This window comes from Mytilus trossulus, chromosome 3, assembly GCF_036588685.1.
Source record: "Mytilus trossulus isolate FHL-02 chromosome 3, PNRI_Mtr1.1.1.hap1, whole genome shotgun sequence".
Taxonomy (NCBI): Eukaryota; Metazoa; Mollusca; class Bivalvia; order Mytilida; family Mytilidae; genus Mytilus; species Mytilus trossulus.
In genome coordinates this window covers 37,093,260-37,114,511 of record NC_086375.1, presented here as the reverse complement: position 1 = coordinate 37,114,511, position 21,252 = coordinate 37,093,260, and the positions used below count along the sequence as shown (strand labels likewise).

Here is a 21,252-nt window from a genome sequence, read left to right as displayed (position 1 = left end):
CTGTGTAATGATGGAATACTGGTAATACTGTTTATTAGGAAAATAGCATTTACATCTTTATAATGACATATATTGTTAGTTTTAGGATCTCTACTTAGTTTTTATGCCCCATTTATGAGCATTATGTTTTCTGGTCTGTGCATCTGTCCGTGTGTTCGTCCGTTTGTTCGTCTGTTCGTCCATCTATCCCGTTTCAGATTAAAGTTTTTGGACCTGGTAGTTTTTGATTAAGTTGAAGTCCAATCAACTTGAAACTTAGTACCCATGTTCCCTATGATATGATCTTTCTTTTTTTAATGCCAAATTAGAGTTTTTACCCCATTTTCACGGTCCACTGAACATAGAAAATGATAGTGGGGATGGGCATCAGTGTACTTGGGACACAATCTTGTTTGTTAAAGGATTGATATAAGTTACAGAGAATTATAATATTTTTTGTCAGAATCTTATTTTTATAGTGTTAGGTTTCCACATGCAGTTAGTACTGATATCAGTAAAATAGTGCTTGTTTGTGATTGCTTCATTTCTTTATTTTTGTCTTATAGATTGGTAAAATGAAAGCAATGACGATCAGAAAGAGAGTACATATGATACAGGTTCTAAGTAAGAACTACCGTGAGACCTGTCTACCTTATCCTACCAACATTGTGGATACAGTACACATCAAACTCCCACTTATTGCCAATAAAAGGAATGAGGACTTACTTACTATCATCAAGGTTGGTGTTCACAGATATCAATAAAGAAAATTGTGCAAAATAACCTTTTCTGTAATTCTTATCTGGTTTAAACCTGAAATTTTATCAATTTTTAACCGGATTTTTGTGACAAAAATGTCGGCTATTGATTTGGGGATGCTCGGCGGGTGGTCAGCAATCAAATGTTGTCCGTGCATTAACTCATAAACTGTTCAACCAAAGCTTTTAAAATTTTAATATGTTGTTACTGACAACTAAATGAAGGTCAAGTTCAATAATGGCCATTTTGACTTTTACCGTTCAGGAGTTATGGTTCTTGAAAGATCATAAAATGGAGTTTCAAGTCTTGTCCGTGCATTTACGCATGAACTGTTCTAGCAAAGCTTCCCAAATTTTAATATGTTGTTACTGATGACTAAATGGAGGTCAAGTTCAATAATGACGATTTTGACTTTTACTCTTCAGGAGTTGTGGTTCTTGAAAGATTGAAAAATGGTGTTTCCAGCCGTGTCCGTGCATTTTCTCATGAACCATTCAACCAAAGCTTTTCAAATTTTAATATGTTGGTACTGATGAAAAAACAGAGGTCAAGTTCAATAATGACGATTTTGACTTTTACCGTTCAGGAGTTATGGTTCTTGAAAGATCGTAAAATGGTGTTTCCATTCACGTTGTTGCAGTTACTCACGAACCATTCAATCTTAGCTTTTTAAATTTTAATATGTTGATACTGATGACAAAATGGAGGTCAAATTTGATATGGACGATTTTCATTTCCACTAATCATCAGTAATGGTTCTTGTGATATTGCCAGGACACAAATAAATGTTAATAAATCCGGTTTGCTGTCGTTGTGACAGCCTCTTGTTTGATAATTAACCAGAGCTTTGCTTATCAGTCTTTCATAGACTTCAATTTTAAGTTTTTCTCTGAGATTACTTATGTGATATTTCAAAAAGGTGACCATGCTTTGATGGCATCTCACAGAAAGAACACAATTTTTGAAAATCGTTAAAATGTTAGTTTGGCTAGTTGCTTCATATTGTCTAAAATCATTTTATCTCATGTGATATTTTTCTCCACTCTCAATAGCTAAATTGAAATGTTTGTAATTCCAAATTTCAACTTATTCATGGATTATTTTGAGAATAATTAGTCAGTTTTAAGAATGAAACTTTGTATGTTTTCAGGGTGCAGCAAGGAAATTGGACAACTATCCTAAATCTGTTGAACAGTTTGTAGAGCATTTGACCTTTTTGTCAAAGATTAGTTCAGAGTTACCTGCCCTTGAGAATGAGTTTCTACTTGTGAACAAGTTATTCACGATAGCTAAGGATTATTTAGTTAACATTTTACCAGAAGAAATGGCTTTATACCAGACATTAGCTCCAAGTTTTCAGGGATTGAAGGTATACTTTACTGAATTAGAATAAATGACTGCAAAATCATAAACAGTGAAACCTCACAAGGTTTAATTTTTGTCTTCTGTAAACAGTGAATTTACACAAAGGGATGGAATATTTGTAATTGGAATGATATTGCCAAAGTTATGAATAGAAATGTTTTGTTCTAGAATAAAATCAAATAAACTGCTTGTGAAAGTTTATGCTTTACAGTATTATATAGAATTTTTGTATTTGGAAAATGTTGGCCAAAGTTCTATTCATAAATGTTTTGTTCTAGAATACCATCCTGTATAATGAAGCTAAGAAGGATGAGAATATTCGTAAGTTCAGTCGAGACCTAGACACCTTGATACAACAGATTCGTTCAGAGCTGAATAAAAAGAAAGAAGAGGTGAAGAATCCTGACCTTTTAAGTATAGACACAGATCCTGGCAGAGCTATAAATACTATAGAAGTAGCCCAGGAGGATGTACAATCACTGTCTAAGCGTATACATAGTTATGTCACATACCAAGAGAGATTTGGTAGCTCACTTGCTAACTCTAAGAAGAACATGTTTGGAGAGTAAGTAATTAAAATTCAATACTTAGAAAGTAGAAATTCCTTTAAATTAGATATATATATATTCTTGCATCTGGTCTGGAATTAAATGCCTTACCCATAGTTAAATGAAAACAAATCTATGGCTGCCATAAATTCTTATAGGACAAATACAGTAATTTTGTTAACCGTGAAACCCTATACTCACGATACTTTATTTCTGATTTACCCCAATATAATGATATTAATAATTAAAAAAAACCTCATGTTTTGCTCCTAAACATTTTTTCCTTTATCTAATTTTTTACATTCTGAGGCATACATACAAGAGGCATGAAAGCGCTTACATATTATGATATTGACATTTGAAACCCACATATGACATCACCTCAATTTGAAAAAAGACAAAAGCATCATTTCTTGGTTTTGTCGTTTTTAACATCACTGTGTGACACAAGAAGTAGTGAAACTCCTGGCTAATAGTAATAAATACAAAATTTATGTTTTCTGAAGCATGTGAACAATTTATTCTTTTCAGACAATCTGTGAGGTAAATGTATACAGTGGTAAATTGTTTGTTCCTAGTTAAAAAATGTTGAATTTGATTGTACATGTTTGACTTTTTATTTCATATTCAAGATAAACATTTGTACAACCTGCATGATTTTCAAATTTAATGTTCTAGTTCTGGTTTCATAAATCAAATATTTAAGTATAAACAAACTGAAGTATTGTACCATCAAGATATTTCATCAAAATGGGATACACTATAAAAGAAGTCAACATAATTACAATGATATGCGATACACTGCATGCAAATTGTCAACAATATTGCAAAATGGGATACACTATAAAAATAGTCAATATTATTACAATGATATGAGATACACTGTATAAAAGTAGCCACAAATGTTGTAATGAAATGGGGTACAGTAGTCATCATTCTTGTAATGTTATGTGATACACTAAAAAGTAATTAATATTGATGCAGTGATATTTGATGCACTGTATAAATGAAGTCAACAGTATTCCACTGAAATGGGATACAATGTATAAAAGTTATCAACATTGTTGCAAACGTATTGCATATAACATGTCTTTTTATCTAGAGAATACCTGCTAATGGACAGATCAGATGACAGCAGTGCCAAGGAGATACAAGCAGCTTTACCAGAGGTAGAGAGGGATCTAACATTGAGAAAAGCACTATGGACTTCAACAATGGAATGGAACAAGCTAGAGAAACAATGGATTAATACATTATTTGATGCATTACAAGTAGAAAGTCTACAGAAAAATGTCAGCAAGTTTACACAAACAGTGTACATGTTAGAAAAAGGTAATCTCATTTTACCAATCCAAAAAGATAAAATAAAATGTTGAAAAACTTATACTAAATAAAATGTGATATTCTTCTAATTGAAAAGACTAAAACGGAATATCATTTCACAAATTTATGTTCTCATCCTCTTAAATGCTTAAAATTCTATTCAACTAAATTTCTTCCAGAACGATTGTAGCTTTAGATGATATATATATATATTATAAAATTTAGAATGGGAATGGGGAATGTGTCAAAGAGGCAACAACCCGTCCATAGAAAAAACAACAGCAGAAGGTCACCAACAGGTCTTCAATGTAGCGAGAAATTCCCGCACCTGGAGGTGTCCTTCAGCTGGCCCCTAAACAAATATATACTAGTTCAGTGATAATGAACGCAATACTAATTTCCAAATTGTACACAAGAAACTAAAATTGAAATAATACAAGACTAACAAATGCCAGAGGCTCCTGACTTGGGACAGGCGCAAACATGTGGCGGGGTTTATTATGTTTATGAGATCTAAACCCTCCCCCTTTACCTCTAGCCAATGCCTAGTTGTATATTATATTATAGACATTTAACTAAAATTCATGCTAAAAAGACTTTGAACGTTTCCATCCCTACGCCAGGGAAATAATTAAATACTATATTATGACATGTATTAATATATTACTGATATTTTTCATAGGATTACCACACAATGAGGTTGTCCCTCATCTGAAGGAGAAAGTAATGGAATTTAAACAGAGTATGCCAATCATTACCAGCTTGAGAAACCCATCACTGAAACAGCGTCATTGGGATGAAATAGAGAGAATGATAGGAAAATCTATTGTAAAAGACAAGACATTTACACTGGGAAACTTGATAGAAATGAAGGTTAATAGATATTTAAATTGTTTACACTGCTGACTCAAAGGGTCTGGAAATTTTTACTGATCATCTTTAAAAAATAACACAATTTTGGTATTTTTAATTATTAAAGGGAGTCATCAGTACACACTCACAATTGAAAATCAAATATTATAAATAAAGAATATTTGTGTATGAATCTTGCTTCACCCTTAAACTATTATTTATTTGTTTTTTGTTTTTCAGATAATAAAACTGAAAGATAAGATTCAGGACATATCTACAACAGCCAGCAATGAAGAAACACTAGAGAAGATGTTAGACAAGGTAATTATACATCCTCTCTATATAATTGTTGACATCTTTTAATGTGTCTGCAGAGACTCAAGCTTCCTTCACCATAAAAAATGAACCTCCTCTCCCAAGAAATAGCACAATATTTTGGAAAGTGGTATTAAACATCAATCAATCCATTTTCAATCTGTACTTAAAATTGTAAGTTGTTTGCTCCCATGAAACCACAAATCAGAGATTCCTGAAATTTGGTATATAATGAAATATTGTTGGTAAATTGACCCCTGTGTACATAGTTTCCATAATTTCATCTGTATAATTGTTATTCGATATAAAAAAAAACATGTTAAAGAAGAACATATATTGTTGGGGGCACTCATCTGTTTCCATCTGAGTTTTTGGACCTTAATAGAATTTTATCACTGGTCATTTCAAAAATTTCATTCATCCCCAAGCATTTCGGGGACAAATTTTATCAAATTTATTCCAGTGCCAGTTTGATAGACCCCTGCTACTTCACTAGTACATAGGCTATCCCCCAGGCACACCTTGCAAAACCTGGCTGCCGATGAGACGCCTAGTCTCATCACCTAAATGGAGAACCTTCGCTTCACATTCCCCGGCTGGTGCATTGTCGGGCAGACAGGTTCTTCCTTACAATGAAGGCTGCAAGCTGACTTGCTCAGGCAGGAACACAAAATTCTGTTTGTATGCTGAGTGTTTCTCAAGGGCCAAAATTAAATGATTTTTTAATAAATATTATTGTCTTTCTGCTTTAAGCCAGTATGATTTGCTGAGACTATGTTTTGGTTTACATACAGAAACCCTTTATATTTGCCTTGGTTGCAGTTTGTTTTGTAGTAGTTATCTGGTCTTTTATGTTCATTGTGTGTGCTAGCTATCATATTGCCATGCTGACTTTAATTGAGATTTGCTATATCAGTATCCCTCAACAGTTACACAAACAAAAGATTACACAACCTCCTACTGAAACTACAGAAATAATATTCCCACTATGAGACTACAAGAAATATATAATAAGAGTCTACAAGAAAATACAATAGAACACTACTAGAAATACAATATGAGATAGCAGAATACAAACACCTTTGAAGTTTGTATAAACAGATATTGTAATGCTGCTCTCTGTTAATTATCCACAATATCTATCAGTTACATTTTTGTGGTACTGTAGAATTCCAGTCTTATAATCCAATTTTCATGACTTCATTAGATTAAAGTTTGTAGATGCTGCAAGCTCTTGCATTTTGCACAAATTAATCAGAGACAGTTCTAAAGGGTAAAATAATGCATTGAATTTTGTGAATTTATAGATCATTCAATTATGGCAAAAAACAGACTTCCGTACTGTACCACAGCCAAGTAGAGACACCTATATTATTGGAGGTGCTGATGACATCATGGCACAGTTAGAGGAAAGTGCAGTTACTATTGGTACAATCAGAGGATCCAGATATGTATCACCCATTAAGGTAGGCTGGTGTTATATTAATACATGATAAAAACAGACAATTTTAATCACATCAACTTCTTGATGTTGAAATTGATTTGGAAAATATGAAGCTAAATGTTTTGAGTACATCAGATGTATGAGTAGTACACACTGTTCCACATTGTTTTTACATTCTTACCTTTTGTTAAGATGTTCAAAGTGTAATTCATTCATTAGTCTGACCTATTGTTTATTGTTATTCTATATTCATAATTACAACTTTTTTTTTTTCTATAACATAGGGTCAAGTGGAAGAATGGGAAAGAAAGTTGTTGGTATTTGGACGTACCTTAGATGAATGGTTGTCCTGTCAGCGAACATGGTTATATATTGAGAAGATATTCCGTGCTCCTGATATACAGAGGTATCATTGGATACATATTATTATACATTTGATTAAGTAAAATTAAGTACTTTTTAATTTCAAACTACAGATGGGAGCCTCTGTGGCCGAGTGGTCTAAGTAGTCAAAGTAAGCCTGTCAAAACTTAGGTTGTGAGGTCAAATCCTGCATGTGGCAGGTGGGCTTGACTCAAATCTTATATGTCTAGGATTGTTTGTTTTTTCCACTGAAGGTAATGGTTCTCTCCAGACACTCGAGCTTCCTCGACCAATAAAACTTACAGCTATTAAGTAGCACAATAGTGCTGAAAATCGTGTTAAAAGACCAATCAATCAATCAATCAATCAATCAAACACAGAAGTTTCAACAGACCAATATTTTTGTCCTTTTAGAGTCAGACCTGGGTCCATTCTAACACATTCACTCAAATGAAAGTTAAGAGAAGAGGTTTCAAAGTAAAAAAAAACAACATATAGTCTGACTTTGTAATTAACTATGATGAGAACTCTTTTTATTTGTGTTCAAACTAAAAATTTCTTTCTTGAAATAACTGTTTAATTGTTATGTTGTAGACAATTAAAAGGAGAATTTAAGATGTTCATGCAAGTAGACAGAGCGTGGAAAGATTTAATGAGGAGAGTAGAGGATCGACCCAATGCTATAAAGTCAGCTCTTACGCCTGGAACACTAGAGACGCTACAACAAAATAACTTAACACTCAATATTATACAGAAAAATCTAGAGGTATATTAGAATAGTGTTTTATATCTGCTTATAATGAAAATTTGATATCTAGTACATTTAAACAAAAAAAGTTCATCTCAGTGTGGATTACAACTCACAACAGTTTAAAATGTGAAATGAAAGTACAAATAAAATAATCATAACATACGCATATTCTAGAATTGTTTTATGTTAGCAAGTGGTATAAGAAGTTCATCAAAAGCCTGTGAACGCTGCGTTTTTTGAGTTAGAATCCCACATGTAGCAGACATAGATCTTAATTGACTGGGATTGCCAAAAGTTATATTTTTCACCTGGCACTTAAGATTTCTCCACCAATTAAAACTAGCCACCGGGGTATAGCTTAAAGTGCTGTAAGTTGAGTTAAACACAAAAAAAAGTCAATCAATTATATACACTTGAAATGGTTATGTTAAGAAATCTTTAGAGGGAAAATTTTGAGAATAAATGAGAACAAGTTTTCTTTCAAGTAAATCTTAATTCTATGTTTTATTTAGGATCATCTTGAGACGAAGAGATTTGCCTTCCCCAGGTTTTACTTTCTCAGTAATGATGAGTTGTTGGAGATCCTGGCCAACTCTGATAATCCAAATGCTGTACAGGTAATTTACATAGATATCAGACAATTGTTTTATTTCTGTATAATGTTTTAAAATTCAAATATAAATTAATTGCTAACTAAATTTTTCATCATGATATTGATATTAAACGTAACAGTAGTAATCTTTATCATTGTTTTGATGTTAAGAAATTCTTTCAATCTCGTGTTTGTTATTTGTTTTGGTTATTTGAATATGTAAGATTCATATTTATTTATATATTTTAGCCACATTTGGGTAAATGCTTTGGAAATGTAAAATCTCTGGAAATAACTGGTGGAATTGTACGGAAGATGATCTCAGATGAAGGAGAAGAAATAGAAATGCCTAAAAAGTAAGTATAATATCTTCATTTTAAAATCTCAGAAAGTATGTGGACTTTTGCAACTTCACAAAAAGGACATTTATTTTACTCATGATGATGTCATTAACAAGGAAAATAGGACCGGAGTGCAGCTTAACATATATGTCTAAGCTATGAAGATTCTCTCTCTGTCTATGCAGAGAATTATATTTTTTTAATTATTGTTAATACATTTTTTTTTAATCAGCAAGAGTAAATTATAAACTATTTTTAAATCCAAATGCCATTTTTTCATTCCATTCCAATTTTAAAACATTGTCTTTGTGTCTTAGTGAATTATGCATATCTTGGAGCAAGACATGGACTTTGAAATTTCTATACAAATGGGGAGAAAGACATAGTTTGAATGTATGAGCTCTGTTTAGTCTTTCAAGTTTGGTTAGATGGGTCACCCTTGATGCGATTTTTTTATGACCAGAATAAACTTATACAGGTGAAAGCTATGATAATTCTCCCAGATAGTGTGCACGATAAGAAAAACATTTCGGTCATTTTTTTCATACGGTGGGAAAATCAAATCTAAACAAGTGTATATTGCAAACTTTTTTCTTTATTTTCAGTCGTATCAGAACAGGAAATACTCCTCAGTGGCTGGTTAGTTTTGAGACAGTCATGTTTGAAACTGTCAAAAAGTAAGTTGACTTATGTAATAAAAAAAACTTTTCATTCTGGTGTGAATCTGATCCATTGTTATATGAAAAGAAAATGATATCATTTCAATATTCACTTTGACCAGCTGCTATACATCCAAGTTATTTTTTAACACATGAAACAAGCATCATGAAAAGTGGAAGTTTTAAAAACCCACATTGCTTTTAAAAAAAAACAAAAAAAAACAGAAATCAGGATATAATTAGGACATCCTTTTTTAATCATATTACAGTAATGTTGTGTATAGCCATCAATTATCCATATCACTGTATGGTTTTAATATCTTTTTACAGACATTTAAAGAAAGGAATAAGTGATTGGGACAATTCAGATTTGTCCAAATGGGTACTGGAACATCCTGGACAAGTTGTCTTAACTGTGGTAGGTATATTGTAAATGTTTAGAATATCTTACATCCCTGTGACTTAAGAACATGAATTTGTTAAGGCATATGGTTTAATTGAACGAGAAATAATTTGCATTGTTGAACCAAAATCCACCAGAAAATTTAAGTAGTATCAATGAGATTTATTTGACCAAGGAGACAACACAAATATTTGAAAAATAACCTTTGGTAGTTTGAGATTTGAAATATAACTTTATTAAAATTTTAGATGGAAGGGTGATACTTTTTGTAACATCATTGAATAAACCTGTAATTTGAAAAAAATATAGTCTGACACAGCTTTAAAAAAAAGCTTGATGTTTGTAAAGAATACAAAACAGCTGCAAAAGCAAAAAAAGATTGAATGTTGTGTATTTTCCAAGATTTTGTTTGAAAAACTGCATTTTTTCTGTTCATTAAGAAAACTCATAACACCATCTCACAATAACATTTTCAATTACAGGTTCAAATAATGTTGAACAAAGATGTAGTGAAATGTTTTGAACAACCTAACCCAATCACAGCCATTACAGAGGTACAGAGTAATCTTATCAAATCATTAGAACAGCTAGCTGGTGTTGTGTCCCAGAATATCAAAGGCTTTCAGAGAATGAGTATAGAGGCTTTACTGACCATCAACGTCCATAACAGAGATATTCTTCACACCATGATAGTGGATAAAGTTACCTCAAAGGAGGACTTTGATTGGAAAAAGTAAGTAGATCTTGAATGAAACTTTACATAGTTTATCAGTTAAAGGGGTTACATAGAGTATTGTCTAAAAGACAGGAATCTAAAACAGAAATCTCAAACAAGTTGTCTGTATTTAGCTGCCAGTCAGCACAAATAGTCACATTCATACTGTAGGTGAATTTAGAAATATCCAAATATTTGTAATTGTTTATCAAAGTATGAGAATCATTGTAACTTTATAATACAATATACAGTTAACTCTCCTTGTCTTGAAATTTCGGATGAGTCAAAGTTTTCATGTGGTCCGAACTTTGTTCCATATAAATGTATGTAATTCGACTCCTGATGAGTCGAAAATTCGGTTGAGTCGAACTAAATTTATGGTTCCAAGGTTAAAAGCATTCAAAATTCATTATCTATCTTGAACTAATACACATATGTCGAAACATGACCTCCAGGATTTAAATGGATTGAAGAGTTACTCTGACAATACACGTGAAATTAAATTACAGTGACTGACCACTGTATTAATTTATGACATGCTATTTCCACTAGTGTTTACCTAAGAAATTATATAAATAATTAGTGATAATTTTGACTTCCGTAAATAATCATAATAAATAATAATAGTAAATAATAAAACTACTGATACAGCGTCTTTAATCTTGTTATATTTTTTTTTGAAAAGAAAGAGTGAGATTAAACAAAATGAAGAAAAATCTAAACTTTCTAAAATCTCATGTATCCGAGAAAAAACAATTTTGTCAACTATAACCGACCTGAATAACAATACTAGCGAATGGAAATTACTCTCTCGAAAAAAAGCCATAGGAAAAAGTTGTAACTGAAATAATAGAATAAGTAAAAATAATGTTATTATAATAATGAAAGACCATGACATTTAATACATCGATCTGATACCAGAATATCGATCCCCTTCCCATATTTACCTGGATTTATTTGAGTTTAACCAAGTTAAGCAAGTGTTCCGTCCCTTGGTTTGTCAAACTACTCTTTTTTGTTTGAGTGGAACTATGTGTATCTCATATATTTCTCTCGTCCGACTGACTTCGAGATAACAAGTGTCGACTGTATATAAAAAATGTGATTTTTTTCTCCCCATTTTTTAGAATGACAATTTGATCTTGAAGGTGTTAAAATTAAAGTTGTTATAGAATTTATTAAATAATATGCATATTCATCTTGTCATGAGAGAACATAAATTGATAGTTTTGAACTTTTTTGAATATGAACATTTTGTTTTCAGACAACTGCGGTATGAGTGGGATGAACAAAGTAATCACTGTCAAGTTCTACAATCCAATGCACAGTTTAAGTATGGATATGAATACCTTGGATGTTCCCCACGTCTGGTTATTACACAGCTAACAGACAGATGTTACCTTACATTGACTGGTGCTATGCATTTACATCTGGGAGGATCTCCAGCAGGTCCTGCTGGTACTGGCAAAACTGAAACTGTTAAAGATTTAGCTAAGGTTAGAATTATCTCCCTTTATGTACATAGTTTAATTTTCAAAAAGCAAATTGATAAGAAATTGATGATAAAGTATGAAAAAATAGATATTAACTTGAAGAAGATAAAAGGGGAATGAATACACCAAAAAAATAAAACAAGATTTGTCTTCCTACAATATAAAATGAAAAATGCTTTTATTCATCAAGTAGAACAAGTTGAAATTTTGCATGAAAACACATTAGATACAATAAAATAATATAGGACATAAAAACAATCAGTTATAATCCTTTTTAAAAATGCTTTATTTTTTTCTTTTACAGGCAATGGGTAAATTGTGTGTAGTATTTAATTGTTCAGAAGGACTTGATTTTAAGACATTAGGGAAGTTTTTCTCTGGATTGGCACAGTCTGGAAGCTGGTGTTGTTTTGATGAGTTTAATCGTATTGATATAGAGGTACTGTCTGTGGTCGCTCAACAGATTCACACTATAAAGGCTGCCAAGGATGCTCAAGCTCCCAGATTTATATTTGAAGGAAAGGACATCAAATTGGATATGAGTTGTGGATACTTTATTACAATGAATCCTACGTAAGTTTTGTGAAAGATAGAACTGCAGATTTCTGCTTCTAAAACAGAACTGAACAGTACACTTCTTATGCATTAGGATTCTGATCTGTACCTTGAATATCATAATTATTTCCCTTGTTACAATACTGCAAGTGGATATAACCTTTCAGATAACCAATATGCAAAAAAAATTTCATTCACAATAAATAGACTCTTGAAATATTACAATCTGAATTGCTTTCATAGTCACATATGCACAACCTTTATTATTATATTATTTTATCCATTACCAAATGTATGATAGACCTGTAAAGTCTTTGCAAGGTATTATTTTCTTGTTTACAGCTGTTCATGAAATGTGTATTTTGCCTGAACAGAATGTGATATCTTTTCATGCAATTGTAATCTATAGCATGTATTTTTCAATTTATGTTAAACTTCCAGAATTGCATGTCAGTTTGAAACTTATTAGCAATGATGTTGTCTGACTGTACTTATTATTTGATTACAGCTATGCAGGACGTGTAGAATTACCCGACAATTTGAAGACCCTATTTAGACAGGTTGCTATGATGGTACCAGACTATGCACAGATAGCAGAAATCATGCTTTTTTCAGAAGGATTTAGATCAGCTAAGCCTCTGTCCAGGAAGATTGTACAGCTGTATAACTTAGCCAGTAAACAATTGTCACAACAAGATCATTATGACTTTGGTATGAGAGCCATCAAATCTGTTCTGGTTATGGCTGGTCATGGAAGGAGACACGCTCAACATAAGTAAGTACATATATGTCCAAAAATGAAAATTTGCCAAAAAAACAACTTACAAATGACACAAAGCTCACATTCACTGAAAGCTAGTCAAAGCCAACAGCAACTAAAAAGAAATAGCTTGTTATTATAAATTGAGCTAATGAATGTAAAGTCCATACATTCTAATCTGCATAAATTGTGAAAAGATGCAAATAAACATTTTGAAAAAGATTTAAAAATCAGTATTGTACCTAAACTTGTTTTCCTTTTATTTCACCTAAACTTCACTCAAAAGGGCAAACTTTTATAATTAAATAGAGTTTTGTATTTTTTAATTAATGGATGGAAATTGGTACCTTGTGAGTAATTGTAAATCCGCAGTAATATTCATATGTTTTTATTTGGATTTTTTTTTAGGGAGGATCACATGGACAAAGTGATGACTGAGAATGAAGAATCTTACATATTGATGCATTCTTTACAAGATGCTAATATACCTAAGTTCTTGGCTGAAGATGTTCCATTGTTCAAAAGTATTTTAGATGATTTGTTCCCAGGAATTACACCTCCAGACAGGGATTATGGTGTACTAGAAGTAAGTTTTACTTTTTCATCACTTGGCGTCCGTCGTCTGTCGTCCATCGTCGTCCGTCGTCGTTAACTTTTACAAAAATCTTCTCCTCTGAAACTACTGGGCCAAATTAAATCAAACTTGGCCATAATCATCATTGGGGTATCTAGTTTAAAAAATGTGTGGCGTGACCCGCCAAACCAACCAAGATGGCTGCCATGGCTAAAAATAGAACATAGGGGTAAAATGCAGTTTTTGGCTTATAACTCAAAAACCAAAGCATTTAGAGCAAATCTGACATGGGGTAAATTTGTTAATCAGGTTAAGATCTATCTGCCCTGAAATTTTCAGATGAATCGGACAACCTGTTGTTGGGTTGCTGCCCCTGAATTCGTAATTTTAAGGAAATTTTGCTGTTTTTGGTTATTATCTTGAATATTATTATAGATAGAGATAAACTGTAAACAGCAATAATGTTCAGCAAAGTAAGATTTACAAATAAGTCAACATGACCAAAATGGTCAGTTGACCCCTTTAGGAGTTATTGCCCTTTAAAGTCAATTTTTAACCATTTTTGTAAATTTTAGTGATCTTTTACAAAAATCTTCTCCTCTGAAACTGCGGGGCCAAATTAATCCAAACTTGGCCACAATCATCTTTGAGGTATGTAGTTTAAAAAATGTGTGGCGTGACCCGCCAAACCAACCAAGAAGGCCGCCATGGCTAAAAATAGAACATATGGGGTCAAACACAGTTTTTGGCTTATAACTCAAAAACCAAAGCATTTAGAGCAAATTTGACAGTTGTTAAAATGTTTATCTGGTCAAAATCTATCTGCCCTGAAATTTTCAGATGAATCAGAGAACCTGTTGTGGGGTTGCTGTCCCTGAATTGGTAATTTTAAGGAAATTTTGCTGTTTTTGGTTATTATCTTGAATACTATAATAGATAGAGATAAACTGTAAACAGCAAAAATGTTCAGCAAAGTAAGATCTACAAACAAGTCAACTTGACCAAAATGGTCAATTGACCCTCCAAGGAGTTATAGCCCTTTTCAGTCAATTTTTAAAAAAAATTCCTAAAATTTGTAAATTTTCACTTACATTTCCTCTGAAGCTATTGGACCAAGTTCATTATAGATAGAGATAATTGTAAGCAGCAAGAATGTTTAAAAAAGAAAGATCTGCAAACACATCCCGATCACCAAAACACAATTTTGTCATAAATCCATCAGTCTCCATTGTTAAATATTCACATAGACCAAGGTGAGCGACACAGGCTCTTTGGAGCCTCTAGTTTCCAAGGGTGACAACTCAAGAAATTAAGGTATTTTTGTTTATTGTGAGAAATGAAGAATTTATAAGGATTTATTTGATCCAGGGAAAACATTATTTTCTAAGCAAAAATTTTTTTTTTGTTAAGGTAGACAACAATGTGATTTGTATGTCTACATTTTCTGTAAAGATAGTTTCACGAAATATAGCATACAACCAGTTATGACGAATCTTGAGAAGAAGAAGGCCTGTGAATGTTTGCTAGAGCAAATTAAATAATAATTTCTTTCTTTCCAGAGAGCAATCAACATGTCTATTAGAGATCATGGATTCCAGTCATGGAGTAACCAAGTAGATAAAGTAAAACAGTTCTATAACCAGATCATGGTTAGACATGGTATCATGTTAGTGGGGCCCACAGGAGGTGGTAAAACAACAATCAGAAGTATTCTACAGAAAGCATTGGTACTTCTCCCAACTATCACCCCATCTGATCATGAATTAAACAAGAATAAAGGACATTATGTGGTAAGTTGTAGACCCTCCCAGAAAGTGAAAACTGCATTCTGGGAGTAAAATCAGAGTGAATGGTAAGAACTGTTATTTTGGAACTGTAGTGAAAAAAAATGTAAATCCTGTCAAAATTGTTTTCTTTGTGAAAAGAACAGGACAACACAAGCTGACTAAAAATTAAATGTGGCAATTATGATGCCACAATGACATCCTAAATGTCCTAACTTGCGTACCAGCACTTGACAAAAAAAATAAGGGCCATAACAAAACTTTTTTTTGGATTAGGTTATTGCTTGTGTCTAAGCAAATTAAAAATATGCTATCAGTGGTATTGGATTGACAAATATCATGGATCTACTGAAAGTTAATACTTAATAAATTTGATTCTTGATTTTATGATTTTAAGGGGACAACAAAGCATCTTTTGTTATACTTCTGCTCACTAGTAGTTTTTGTTCCTTCATGATATTTTGACACAGCTTTTATGCATGTAGTGAATAAAATGAGAACAGCTGCAGAAACATTGATTAAAGAATTTTCAAAATAAAAGATTTTTATCTACCAACAATTGACTTTTTAATGCTATATTTCTTCCAAGGAATATTCAATGAAATTGTGATAATGCAAATATTTGACTTAAAGTTGTTATTTTGAAAATGAAATATTGTTACTGATTGATTCATATTGATTTTTCAGCATAACAGATCTAAGAAAGGCCATGTAGAAGTGTTTCAGGTGAATCCTAAATGTGTGACATTGGGTGAATTGTATGGTGAGATAGATTCTAATACTCTTGAATGGCATGATGGATTGATAGGTTCAGCTACTCGTAAGTTCTCATCAGATCCAACACTACTTAAAACAGAAGATGGTACATCAACTAGACCTGTGTCTCGACTCACAGCATTATCTACACCTAATCCAGTAAGTTAATATTTAATTTTGTAAATTGAGAAATTTTTGAAATAGTTCTATTCTGAAACTTGCAAGAGGTTAGGTTTCTAAAAAAATAATAATTTACATTTGCATTTGATTGTGTTATTTGTATGCAACATTTTATGAAAATTTGAACAATAAATCTCTCATTTTTGTCAGTTATTCATTTGATTATCTTACTGGGGTTATTCATGAATAAGTTGCTCTTTTCATTAACTCTGATTGGCATACATCCAAAATTGTCTTTTATAACAAAGATATAAAGCTTCCTCTTGTATCAAAAGCTTTTGTCAGTTTATTTACATTTTTTTTTATATTTTGACTTATAATGGTTTTACAAACTTCATACATGAAATAGGCTCTACCTTGTTTGATTTATTAATTCACATATTCTTACAGCCAAAAGAAGGTGAAACAGAGAGTGATATGGAGGAAGAGAAGAAGGAACAGAATTTACATATAGAATGGAAATGGTTGGTGTTAGACGGCCCTGTAGATACTTTATGGGTGGAGAATCTCAACACAGTACTCGACGATTCTAAAGTTCTCTGTCTGGCCAATGGTCAGAGAATTCATCTGGCCTCTGGAATGAGGTTGATATTTGAAGTGGACAATCTGTCACAAGCCAGTCCTGCTACTATCAGTAGATGTGCTATGGTGTACATGGTAAGAATTCTCATAATCTGTATCTTTTATACAGTACTGTCAAATTCTGTAGTTTGGTCAGCTTGACCTACATTTCAAACTTGAGCAACTAAGGTTTAAATTTTGTTTCAAAAGCATGTCAGAAACCCATGTTATTTAAAACTCAAATTCATATACTTTACATTATTTGTCAGCAAAACTATGGACAGGTTGACTTGCATAGTGTCAGTTACTTTTCCTATTAGGAGGGGGCATGTTAACAACACCTCAATTTTGGCAAAAACAGTTAACAAAATAGGCAAAAATGCTGATAACAGTTAACAAAGTGGGTTGAAAACAGGTAACAGCTTAGATTGATCTCAGATAATTAAACAACACCTAGAAAAGGGTCAAAACAGGTTAACATAAAAAGGTATCCCCTCCCCCTCTATCAGGTTGATAATTTGTGAGCACATGGTGTTAAACCAGAGATGGTATTCTTCTACAGTCTCCTTTTATAGGACAACACATTTTCCGCACTATATCCTACTTTTTATGATAGAACCATGTTGGCAGTTTGAGGTAATCAGATAAGTTAATAGCTTTGATTTCTAGAACAGTATGTGCCACTGCATTCATATTTCATAGTTCAATAATTAGATAAAATTAAATGAAAAAAATAGTTTTCCTTTTTTTAACAACTTTAACCTTTGGCTTTGAATTTCACTATTATTAGGACCCAGTAGATCTTGGATGGCAGCCCTATGTGAAAACATGGCTTCAGAAGTTACCTAAAGATATGCCAGAGAGTGCAAAGAAGCATCTAATGGCATTATTTGATTACACCATAGAGAAAGGTCTGAAGTTTAAACAGAAGTATATAAGATTTCAACCTATTGAAGCTCCGACATTATCCACCATTATGACCTTGTGTAACATCCTGACCGCCTACTTTGATTTTATGTTACAACATGGAGGCTTTGGAAATCCAGGTATAATATATGAAGTGTGAAAGACTGCTTTGAATAACTAGGCATTTTTGTTTAAACTTCAACTTTCTCAAAAAATGAGTTTTTATTACAGTATGATACCAAGTTGTATTACTCAATTTATTTCACTTGACTGGGCGGAGTCAAACTGGTTTGCTCATCATAAACCAGTCCATCTATAGATAGGTGTTTTAGAATAAACTCTCAGTGTCCAGTCATTCTTTTGTAAATTCCTTTGATGACACTGATAGGCGATAAGAAATCAGTTATAATTATAACAGCAATCATCCTTAGCATACACATCTTCAAATAGGCTGTCCTTATGCAAATTAAAACGTAAGCTCGGTTCGATCAGTTGAAATAACATTGGAAATACTGTATATTTATAACATAATTGTTTATTTACTGTCTGTGAACTAATAAGATTCTCCTTTCAGGTATTGTTGCAACTGGCTGACATTTTTATATAGCAATTTAAATTGGTACTAGTGTACAGTAATAAAATTATAAAAAATAATGCAAATTCATTCATTGGAAAACATGCTTTCACTTTCCAAAACACTGGAAAGGTTAAATAAGAGATTTTCAAATATACATGTCTTTTATGTATTACAGTGTTTATTTATTTCAATTTTCATAAAACTGTGTATGAAACAAGGCTTATCATTTGTCTAAATTAGATAACATCAAAAAGAACATAAGAAATATTTACAAATAATTTTTACTACCAGATTACTGTGTTTTTTCACTAGATCCTAAACCGGCAAAAGGTAATAAGATTTTGTCCTATTGTGGTAGTTTTAATTATCTTTGTAAAAAAATCACTGCAAAATGAATAAGGGTTGTTTATCACATTTATGCATGGAAAAACATTTTAAAGATTTTTACCTTAAGATTAATCTATTGCACTGTTAATTGGTAAAGGCAAAATTATGATTTTTTTTTATCTTATCAATTTTCTGTACCTAAAAGTATATGTTTCTCTTCTGTATATAATTCAAGGATCCCAATAAAGTGGGTCTCATTGGGGTCTAAATGTGACACGGGATTGTTGATTTTTTGTAAGCGTGACACGTGAAAGTCAAATTATTTTGTCGTGAAAACGGAAAACGAGGTCTAGCGGGACTCTTGAAATGACAAAAATATGGGAATTGCTTACATGCATAGTGTAAGCGGGATATGGGAATCTGACAAAACAATAAGCGGGATCGGAGCCCCCCAATGAGACCCCCCAATAAATATTTCCACTTTTGATATGGTTAAGGGAACCTGACAAATATTTTCTCTTTTGAACTTTACTGGTGAACAAATGTTATAACAAATATTTTGTCCTGACTTAAAATTAAAGGTTTATTTTGCTAGTCATACCAAAGCGTTTTCGTGTCAGATTTGGAAAATTAGGTATAGTGTTTAATGTAGATCTGTGTGACTGTGTTATTTGATTGGTCAAAGCAAAATTGTTGGTTTTGTAAACTCTAGTCAAAAATTAAAAGTTGTGTGTAGGTTTTTACAAATAAATACATGTGCTCACACCATATCTTCCTATATCTATGTGTGTTTGTAATAAAGCTAAAACCAACATATTTGCTTGACCTTTTCTTGATGCCAACAAAAAAAAAATCTTTGTGAAGTCTTTTTTTCAAAACTTTTGTTTTTTACTATCTTTCTGAAAGTTATTGTGTGTAAATGTGTGGATGAATATCAAAACAGTCATGAATATCTAGAGATTTTTGTTCAGACGATTTTTGGTATTTAATGTTGAAAACATGTGGCAAAACAAGTCGGTGTTTTGGTCCTAATTAAGGAGTTGAAGCATGACTTGGGGTATGATCAGCATATCATACCCGTAGCCAGGGGGGTTCTGGGGGTTCGGACGACCCCCCCCTTGAAAACAATTAATGACTGTTAAAGTCAACGTTCTGTTCGAATTGTGACAATTAAAGTGGAGTTTTTGAGGCCAAATAACCCCCTTTGGAAATTCCTGGCTACGGGCCTGCATATCATTTAATCATATCCCCATTTTAAAAAGTGGGGATATGCTTTTTTATGCCCCACCTAAGATAGTAGAGGGGCATTATGTTTTCTGGTCTGTGCCTCCGTTCATCCGTCTGTGTGTCTGTGCGTCCGTTCGTCCGTCTGTTTGCTTCAGGTTAAAGTTTTTGGTCAAGGTAGTTTTTGAAGAAGTTGAATTCCAATCAACTTGAAACTTAGTACACATGCTCCCCATGCTATGATCTTTCTAATTTTACTGCCAAATTATAGTTTTGACCCCAATTTCATGGTCCACTGAATATAGAAAATGATAGTGCGAAGTTCAGGTTAAAGTTTTTGGTCAAGGTAATTTTTGATGAAGTTAAAGTTACATCAACTTGAAACTTAGTACACATGTTCCCTATGATATGATCTTTCTAATTTTTATTCCAAATTAAAGTTTTGACTCCAATTTCACGGTCCACTGAACATAGAAAATGAAAATGCGAGTGGGGCATTGGTGTACTATGGACAAATTCTTGTTTTACCTCTGTCTGTCAGTCCACCAGTCTGTACATCTGTCCCATGAGTATTTTTGTTATCACATTTTTCTCAGGAACTGCAACATAAGGAATTTTGAAATTTGGTTTCAGGATTTATATAAATCAGCTATATGTGTGATGCGTTGTTTTAAGTTTCATCAGTCAACAACTTCCTGTTTATTAAAAACTTAAAACATCCAAGTACATCCAAGTTGAAATTTTTGTCACATTTTTCTCAGAAACTCCATTACAAGGATTTCTGAAATTTGGTACCAGGGTTACTATGAGTCAGCTATACTGTGTGATGCGTTTTTAGATTCATCACACATGATATCAAAGTACATTCAAGTTGAAAATTTTCTTCACATTTTTCTCAGGAACTACATTACAAGGATTTCTGAAATTTGGTATCAGAGTTTATATATGAGTCAGCTATTTTGTGTGATGTGTTTTTTAAGATTCATCATTCAACAACTTCCTGTTTACCAAACACTTTTACACTATTAGAACTATCTAGTTTAGGTAGGGGTATCATCACAAGTTTACTTGTTGTTTTACATTCAATCAGGTTATCTTTAATCAGTCTGACAATAAAAAGTATTGCTCAGCTGAAATAGGGTACTG

At 32.5% G+C, this 21,252-nt stretch overlaps 1 protein-coding gene across 1 annotated transcript in view; it reads left to right on the top strand.

Moving 5' to 3' along the window:
* The window catches only part of LOC134711379 (dynein axonemal heavy chain 6-like), a 127,064-nt gene that overhangs the window by 27,211 nt on the left and 78,601 nt on the right, over positions 1–21,252 (top strand). Inside the window, exons 21-42 of the mRNA XM_063571938.1 lie at positions 546–719; positions 1,889–2,107; positions 2,382–2,668; positions 3,754–3,983; positions 4,657–4,847; positions 5,067–5,147; positions 6,449–6,607; positions 6,870–6,991; positions 7,543–7,714; positions 8,212–8,316; positions 8,541–8,647; positions 9,238–9,309; positions 9,622–9,709; positions 10,177–10,427; positions 11,674–11,905; positions 12,207–12,475; positions 12,966–13,232; positions 13,626–13,803; positions 15,351–15,581; positions 16,263–16,490; positions 16,902–17,168; positions 17,863–18,118. Of these exons, the coding sequence (XP_063428008.1) occupies positions 546–719; positions 1,889–2,107; positions 2,382–2,668; positions 3,754–3,983; positions 4,657–4,847; positions 5,067–5,147; positions 6,449–6,607; positions 6,870–6,991; positions 7,543–7,714; positions 8,212–8,316; positions 8,541–8,647; positions 9,238–9,309; positions 9,622–9,709; positions 10,177–10,427; positions 11,674–11,905; positions 12,207–12,475; positions 12,966–13,232; positions 13,626–13,803; positions 15,351–15,581; positions 16,263–16,490; positions 16,902–17,168; positions 17,863–18,118 (4,186 nt within the window). The remainder of the gene's footprint in view (positions 1–545; positions 720–1,888; positions 2,108–2,381; positions 2,669–3,753; positions 3,984–4,656; positions 4,848–5,066; positions 5,148–6,448; positions 6,608–6,869; positions 6,992–7,542; positions 7,715–8,211; positions 8,317–8,540; positions 8,648–9,237; positions 9,310–9,621; positions 9,710–10,176; positions 10,428–11,673; positions 11,906–12,206; positions 12,476–12,965; positions 13,233–13,625; positions 13,804–15,350; positions 15,582–16,262; positions 16,491–16,901; positions 17,169–17,862; positions 18,119–21,252) is intronic.